General features: G+C 34.6%; 1 protein-coding gene across 5 annotated transcripts in view; it reads right to left on the bottom strand.

Annotated features, from left to right (window-relative positions):
- TFEC (transcription factor EC) overlaps window positions 385-9,199 on the bottom strand; it is a 95,305-nt gene continuing 86,490 nt past the window's right edge. For all 5 annotated transcript variants that reach the window (XM_021384879.1, XM_021384880.1, XM_021384881.1 and 2 more), the window contains exons 7-8: window positions 6,255-6,402; window positions 385-5,318 (exon numbers count right to left, since the gene is read on the bottom strand). In XM_021384879.1, coding sequence (XP_021240554.1) covers window positions 4,938-5,318; window positions 6,255-6,402 — 529 coding nt within the window. In that variant the 3' untranslated portion in view covers window positions 385-4,937. The remainder of the gene's footprint in view (window positions 5,319-6,254; window positions 6,403-9,199) is intronic.

Raw genomic sequence — 9,199 nt, 5'->3', positions numbered from 1 at the left:
ACTTCATACATTTTCCTCTAATCTCTCATTGGCTGTCAGCACAAATGATGCTGACATCAAATCTGTTTGTCTCTCAATTGCAAATCTCACTACTTTTAATCAAGCAATGTGCTTTTCTGATCTTTGAAATAACTTTTGATTTTATTTTCTGATGCTGTTTATTCAGCCATTAAGAATCTGATCCTGGAACAGGCTGAGTGTTGCCTTTCTTCAAAGTGAACTGAGGGCTCTCCGTCCCTCACAAAGGAGCTGAGTATCTTTTATGATCAAATCCTAAGTGCATAATAAATATGTAGAAAAAAAGAAAAGCTTCCTTCAATGGCTAATCACTGAACTTTAAATAATATTTATAATATTATTCTCTTTTAATGCTGATATGGATGTCGATGATTCGATGAAATAAAGATTCTGGAGAGCATCTTTATTACAAACAAAATGTTTATCTGATGTACGCAAACAACGAGCACCATTTTACAAGAGACAAATGAGCTATTACAAAACTCTAGCTGAAATATATATTACTACTTAACAGTATTTGCATCTTGTCATGCACTGAAAGCACCAAATATACTGTAAAGAAAGCAGCACTTTTGATATTAGGAATTCAAAAAGCAACCCAAATCCTTACTCAATTTATGAAGTAAGAATATCTTTTAGTTCCAAAATGCTACCTAATTATCAGCTTTAAAAAAATGTTTTACATCTTAAAATACAATATTCTGTTTATCCTAGATTGTCTGGGGAACATCTAGTACATTAAAAGGTTTTTGTAGAGCTTCTTAGTGATTTAACTGATATCATCATGCCTGCTAGCAATTTTGCAACATTCTGAAAACACTTTCCATAAATCAAAGCCTTAGCAGCAGGAATAAGCAGATGGCAGGAGACCATATTAAAGAATGTATCAATTATTTTTATTAATGGGAGGCTATTGGATCATGATGTATCATAATGGACTAAATGTTTAGCAGTTGTGAAGTGTTTTGTCTGTTCGGTATTTCAGGTACTCTTAGAGGATGTTATTATATTGTCTTGTGATGGCATTCTTCGTGGGACTGGGTAACGAAGTTTCACAAGGGAAATATAAAGAGATGTTTTAATTTCAGTCCTTTAATTGTATTCATATAATAAACATAAAATACCGGCCTGTATAAAATGCAATTTTAAAAAGATTGCATATACGGTATGTAATAAAGTACATTCTGTCTGCATACATTGACTTAGAAAACAAGATACTATATGGTTAACAATGAAAAATAGCAATTATTATAAAAATATTCTACAGTCTCATAATAGTAATGTAAATGCCTTTACTTATCTAAGAGACTTAACATAATTTTAAATTACAATAATTTTACATCCTCCATTCATATATACAGCCCTATTAAAGTCAAAAGGTATTACAGTAACAGTGTTCTTATTAAGATTAAATGAGTGAATTATATTTAGTTACTTTACTACATAAAACAACTGTATTCTGTTTGTTAAAACTGTTTGCACTTGCTGTAGCTTTTCACACCATCTATGCTTTGCACAGTGAAATAATCGAAGTTTCTGTTCTTAGGATAGTATCTGTATCCATTTCATGAATTAAACAGGATGTTAATATTTCAGCTCCCTTTTCCTTTTGTGTAATTATCAGTCTGCTAGTTTGTGTATTCTGTAAGAACATGTCCACCAGCTCTGAACAGCTGCTACTGAAAACAAGCAAGAATTCATCATTTAATACATTTTGACAAAAATAGCCAGTTCTCCTCACCCCCTGCCCTACTTGAGGTCAAACTCTGTACATCTTTAAATTCTTTTCTAGACCCAGAGCCACAGACAAATTATGCATCTCTTTCATGGGATTTCATTAAACGGATCTGTATAGGGAAGAGCTAAAAACATGTTTCGTGTGCACCACATTTTAGTCCAGTAAAACTCTCATGGATGGGAAAGAAATTCTTCCTGAGGAGGGACATCAGGGTTTGTTGCTGCACTCATGGGGTCCTTTTCCTCTGTGCAAGCTGGAAGGCACTGCTCTCTGCTTGGCTCCGGCAGCCCTCCCAGCTGCACAGCAGTCTCACCACATCGAGGTGGGAGAGGGGATGCTTATTCAAAGCAGCCTGAGATATGGTTACCCTCACAGAGATCTCATAAATACCTTCAGCATCACCTGTGTGGTGCCCTAGTTTATCATTCTGGCAGCCTGTATCACTATTTAATTTCTAGGATGATGGTGTAATACAGGTCACTGTTATTAGTGAAAACACTAATGATCTCTTCTTACTAGAAAAAAATGTAATGGTAGTGAAACAACATCACCATAATACATACCTACAGGCACAAATACATTTAGTGTTTGGGGGGAGGGGGGTGCTGGAAACTGTGCGTGAATGAAGACAGCTTGAGTGTGTTTAATGACAGATGCAATACGCTGTATTGCAAAAGGAGCATTTCCTACCTCCTGTTAGGTTTCTCAAGCTGGAAGAGAAAAAAAAAAAATCTAGTGCTTCAGACTAAAGCAATTGTCAGAAGAATGAAAATCAACTTTAAAACATTTAATGGATGCACTATAATGATTTTTTAGAACAGTCCTTATAACAGTCATGAAACTCAAGATGTTATTTAAAGTCAATATAGTTCAGAACTTTGGTCTAACTCCCATGTAAAAGTTCAATGGGAAAATCATGTAATACATTCATATTTAATTTCTTTTTCTCCATTATGAGCAATCCACACTGGTGTATTTAAAACCAATGCAGAAGAAACTGCAGTACAAGGACAAATGGCATTTGATGTCAATCAAGTATCCCTTCCTTTCATCAGCTGACATGGACAACACACATCCTACACTAGACATAACGTAGGTATATATGTTACCTTCAATTCATCATATTTTTAATATGAATGCCAATTTCAATGAATATTCAGCTTGTCTTTAGCATAGCTATGACAAAGCAAGTTCTACTGAGTCTAATTTAAGGAAGCACTCCATTGGGTCAGTTCTATATTCAGTTAAGTTTGGTTAATATTATTTGCTTTTCCATTCCTTTCCTATATGTTGAAAATAAAAATAAATACAAATGAAAAAAAAAATAAAAATGAAAAAAAAAATCTTAACCATACAGTGGAAGTGTATCAGAGCCTCTTAAGAGGGTCAGTTTTGTTCTGGGTTTTCTGGGAACCCACATATACTTGACAAGAAGATAGTTCCGCTCAGTTCATCTTATTTCAAAATAGTTTACATAGGCTAACAGATATCAAGTTTCCTACAAACACAATTATTCTCATGAAATTGGATGTTCCATAATTTTTCATAACCATGGGTTGGTCAGGAATAGGCTATGGCTCCAGATAAATCAGACTTGGGTACGAAAAACAGAAGAGGCAATAGGAGGAAGCAAATGCTTAATTCTTGAACAGTATGTTCAAATACATTTAAACACAAACAGCAAACCATTTTCTTCTTTGTTCCTGATCATGTGAATTTTCTGGGAAATCAAGCAGGGCTCAGTGACTTCAAAACTCAATGTATACTTTTGAAATATATTTTGAATTGTTAGAGAACTCCCAAATATGCTCTTTTGGCTCTGCTTGAGGAAGAGCAACAAAGAACTTGTGCTAGCTTATTTTCTATGCATTAATATTACAATTAAAATGACTGCACTTAGTGTACTCCAGGAAAATACAACATTCTTCAGAATTTCACTATGTTTAGAAATGAAATGCTTTTGCTGAGTCATCAAAATGCATTTTGTGTCTACTTCTAGAAGGCAAGCTATGGAAAGCATTGCATCACGTCAGAACTTCTGAATATCTCCTTTGATTTTAAGTCTTATTTGCTTTTCTACAGTGATTCCAAAGTCAGATTTGAAATTAAATTCTCTTTGTTTCAATGTGTGTAATGGGAATCTAATCATTTCCTTCCATTTGCAAATGATTCAAAGGCATAGCTATGGATAAGACAGACTCCCTTTAGAAAAACCTTAGCGCGCTTCCAAAGAGCACTGGAAGCACAGTCCAGAAGTACACTGTCACATCTCAATATTCTGATCTCTTCCACATAAAGAAGGATGCAGCTTGAGTATTCTTGGAGTTAGCAGCTGACACAGCACTTTTACCAGTAGTACGTGTTTTGAACTGTGCTAACGGTAATGTGGAATATCTTTGTTCAGTCTTGTACATCCACATAGTCCTTCTAAACACTTTGTACTGAAATGTCATCTTTTTCTGTTTGAATTCCTTTGTGTTTCTGTCATTATGTTAGTTTCCATTTTTTCTTCTGTATCATTACAATATATATTAAAAGTCTGATCTTCTTCGACAAATGAAATTAAAAACAAAAACAAAAAAAAACAGGATTCTGTGAAAATAATTAATGAATGTTCTCATTTTAAAGGGAAGTTATGTCATTTAAAATTCATGTTCACTTCACTTGTGCAAATGAATTACCTTTTTTTTCAGATATTAAAACATGTATCACTCTATAGTTCCCAGTTTAAATATTTTCCTACTGTTTCTCATGTTTTGTAGAATTTTTAATACAACATTCTCATTGCTATAAAAAAATTACAAATTACTAAACATCATACTTATAAATGTAAATGCAGATTGAAGAGAGAGTCTGAACACACTTGTGTAACACGGATATTCCTTTTGTGGAAAGCATTTTCGTACTGCTGTAAAAAGTCATGGACAATAGTAAAAAATGTTTCCAGGGAAGAAAGATTTGTGCAAATGTCGGCTGTGAACAGATGATGTGAATCTGGAGCAACGTGATCTGAGTCCACGTTTATCTCATTTTCCTGTGAAGTAAATGCTGATTTAAACCTTGCCTGTTATCTTCACAGTAGTTCTCCGTATTCATATTTGGAACAAGCACACACACCATGCTTATGTTCAACTCAGTCTGTTAGCAAGTGGTTTAAGGAAGTGTGAGGTCCTTTCTACTTTTATAAATCATCCCCATCATCTGTGCTAAAGCTGCTTCTCCTGCTGCTCTCTTTTGATGCTGCTGGGGATGTGGAGGACAAGAGTGGGTCTGCTCCAAATGGTGATACTGTGTCATCCAGTAAAATTTCCTCTAGTCGTTGCTCTTCTTTTAAAGCAGCACTGAAGGACAAATCGGTGAAGTGGGAAAGCGGATCAGAAAAGGCTGTAGATCCATCACAAACATCAGAATGTGGTCCATGAGCCAGAGGCATTTGTTGAGAGTAGTCTACAGAGTTCTCCTCTGGATATGTCTGTTGCTTGATGACCTGAGCAGCTAAGTCTACTGCACTGAGTGAAGACATGACTGGAAGGCCATGAGCACGTGCCTGGATCTCTAATTCCTAGTTTCAAAAAAGAAAAACAAACAAAAAAAACCCACCATAATTAGATAATGACTTTGGAAGATAAATAATGTCTTCAGAACTATAAGTATACAGATCATACATGCAAATTAAAGATTCCTCCTGTCCAACTGTGAGACTATGTTTTAAATTCTGTTTAATTTAAATGTGTTAAAATATGTTTTTTTTTGTTAATCTATGGAATGCCACCAGCTAGTTTTCCTTTTAATTCCACTTTCACCATTAAATAGCTCTCCTGGGGGAATATGAGAGGCAGGAGAGGTTTTCTGAAACCATTGCCATCTTTACGTTATGAAAGTGACAGAAAACTGTTGCAAACTTTTAGTGCACTTCTATCCAGAGATGCAGAGGATATTTTACTTCATATTTCTTATGACTTACAGATATAGCTGAAAATTACCATACATAAGATACATAAGATGATTGATTATGTTTATCTAGCTAAGTCATCGTTGCTTGTATGTACAGCCATATATGCATTTCAACCACCACATCATGTTCATTTGTGTCATAAGCAGATATAACATGACACACTATACCCAAAGAACTGTAATGTGGAATACAAAAGAAAATGAAAGTACAGAAAGGAATTTTACGTCCAGTATTGATTTTTTTGCATGAGAGATGTACCTTTCCCTTTCCTTTTTGTCCTTCTCAGTCTATAATTTTTACTGTTTGTACAAATACTTAATTAACTTTCCACATATTCCTTTATGTAAGGTATAATGATCACAAGAATTTCCTACAAATCTGAAAATATACCCCTTCCTCAATCTACACAGCAATAAACAGGGAAAACCAATTCCTTTGCAGTAAGTAACATTTGGGGGAAAAAAATTATACAGATTAATAAAATTTGATGAGGTAGGAGTACTGAGAAGGCTTTGAAGTTCATGGCGACTCTCTCATACAGACCTGAATTCGAAGTAGAAGTCTTCTGTTAGCATGCTCTAATTTCTTCTGTCTGTGTTCTAATTCTCTGGCTCTCTGTTGTTCTTTTTGTAGCCACTTGATGTACTCCACTGATGCTTTTAAAATAGTTCCTTTGTTCCAGCGCATATCACTGCAGAATGTAGAGATAACCTTTTCACAATTGTGCATGTCAGCAGAATTCATAAGAACTTACAAAATCTTTTACATTAATATGAAATAATGATTTACATGACTATTATTCACTCTTAGATATTATTGCTTCTGAATGGAAATTTTAATAGAATAGTTAAGAAGCCCTTATATAGTAAAATTAATCCCAGAATGAAAATAAGTGTCAAAAGAAAGTAATAAAGTGACTTTTTGTGGGAGAGCTAAATGCAATATCATGATTCTACCATTACAGTTTTTATATTTTTAGTGAAAATTGCTTTTATTATTAACTCTAAGATTAAAATCTATGTGCAGTATTTCTGCATTAATGAACTAGGAAATATACATTACTGAGGACTTAAGCCTAAATTTTTAAAGATCATTTCAAATATACTACTCTTTTTACCTGACTTACTAATGAGGTTGCTTTTAAGCTTGTTGAGAAAAAAAAAATGGTCTGTGCTGAATGCCACTCCTCATTGATGATAGACTAGACAAATCACGGTTTGGTAACCACAATGGCTATAGTATGACAAAAATTATTGCTTACGCCCATTCAACAAGTTTGGAACAATATAAATCAGGTTAAAGTTCACAGCTACATACCAGATTCCAATTCAAAGTAAAAATCTTTCAAAAAAAAAAAATTTAACCCATCCCTTGTTCAGAAAATTATAGTTTAACTACCGGCTTACAAGTCTTACTAACAGCGTGCTTGTTCAAATGTAGCATGTGTTCAAGGAGCTTCACATACCCATTTATTAACTTTCTATGTATTCTTTCATGAAATGTATTAGAGGCCTTGGAATAGGAATGAATTTTGTTGAAAATCTTGAATTTCTGACAAAGTTCAGTATTTTACAATACAAGGATGGTTAGCATTGCATTAAATTTAGAAGAGTTAATCTAAACTATCTGTTTCACGGCAAGATGGGTTAAATTGAACCATCTTGACTTACGGACATTCTGGTCCTATAAGGCAAGCTCAAGAGGGAAAAAGATATTAAAATTAGTGAGAATCTGAGGTTGGATTAGAGAAGTAACCAGCTTAGTGCGTTCTTTTTAAGTATCTTTCCCAAATACTTGCACTTACACCCTGGTATTTACAGAGTCAAGAAGAAATATAAATTATACTCTTGTAAGTTACCACTTTCCATTATTCCATTGTTGTTTCAGTTAATGAGACCTGACCCTGTTCACAATCTGAGTGAGTAAAATTGTGATCTTGAATGGATTTAGTTCTTGTAGAAGTATCTATGTTTTAAATTCAGGCTCTCAAAATAAACGCCTAAGAAAACTTGCACTGTTATCCCAATGGTAAGAGCTCTTGAAGACCTCTGCCAAAGCAGCTGTCATTCTGCCAAACATATAGGGCAAATGGTAGACAGGTATGGGACCCAGGGATCCAGACCATCTGGCTTTCTCTAATGCACTACATAAATGAAAAATCCTTATGGAGCTTCAAAAATGTGCACATACCCAGGACTGAGCCACTCGTTGGACAAAGAGCCATAACCAACAAGGTGTGGGAGCATGGCACAGGGCAAAACCAGGACAGCTGGACGAAAATAGGCCAGGGGCTATTCCATACCACATTGCACAGAAGGCTCTAAAGCTGTGAGCAGTTGTCTAAGGGGGCAGCTGCTGCTTGGGAATTGGCTGGGCATCAGTCAGTGGGTGGTGAGGCGTGTTGCTAGCAGGCTATTGGTCAGCAGGCAGTTAGCTGAGTGTTGGTCGGTGGGTGGTGATTAATTGCATGGTGGATATATATATATTTATCATTGCATTTTTTTAATTTCTTTTCTTTGTCTGTCTTAGCAAAAAGTTTTTATCTCAACCCATGTGTTCTATTTTGTTTCCAGTTGTGTCCCTCATCCCACTGACAGCAGTGAGCAAATAGCTGTGTGGTGCTGACCTGCCTTCCGGGTTAAACCACAGCAAAGAGCTAAAGATAGGAAGACAATAACTTTTCAAGATGGGAATGTCCACTGTCATCTCAGGTATAAGCATGCTATTTAGAGCTTAGAACTACCATAGGTTTTTACTTAATTTCAAGTGAAAATGACTGATTTAGGACATTTTCAGAGCAACTTAGAAAAGTGCAACATTAACAAAAAGACATATAACATAAACTCAGAGAAGAAAATTTGACTAGGTACTAGGAATCAGCTCCTCCTAGCATGCAGTTAAGACCAAACTAAGCCAATTTGAATTGTTCATCTAAACATTAAAATATAGTAGTATAAAATTACTTATTAATCTATTGCTAACAAAATGGAAAATTTTACAACATCTAACAGCGGGAGAAAAAATGTATATCACATTGAGCAAATATTTAATAATGACTTCATAATTTCATATCAGTTATAAAATATCATGAATTCAAAACCAAATATAGACAAAAATGTTTTTAAGTCAGTTTTTCTGACTGACATATGAATAAGCCAGATATTCATGACTGTATTGGAAATCTTTTTATCATGTAATTCATTAATGTCACACATAATTGACAACCTTTGTGATATCACTTAGATTTATTTCATATTGCCTTGATACTTTGAATTTTTATGTGTACATTGTAATGATAAATTTTCTCATCATCTAAATCATCACTGAAGGGCTAATTCTGGGATTCAAATTGCCAGAGAGGTGGGTTTGTTCGTATAGGATGAGATACATATGTATAGATACTTTTGGTAGTAATATTTACAAATTTGAGAGGCAAAAGTATTACGACAATCTAGGATTAAAATGCTGTGGTTGTTATCACTTAAAAG

This window comes from Numida meleagris, chromosome 1, assembly GCF_002078875.1.
Source record: "Numida meleagris isolate 19003 breed g44 Domestic line chromosome 1, NumMel1.0, whole genome shotgun sequence".
Lineage (NCBI taxonomy): Eukaryota > Metazoa > Chordata > Aves > Galliformes > Numididae > Numida > Numida meleagris.
The sequence above is the reverse complement of the archived record's forward strand: the minus strand, read 5'-3'. Positions and strand labels throughout refer to the sequence as shown.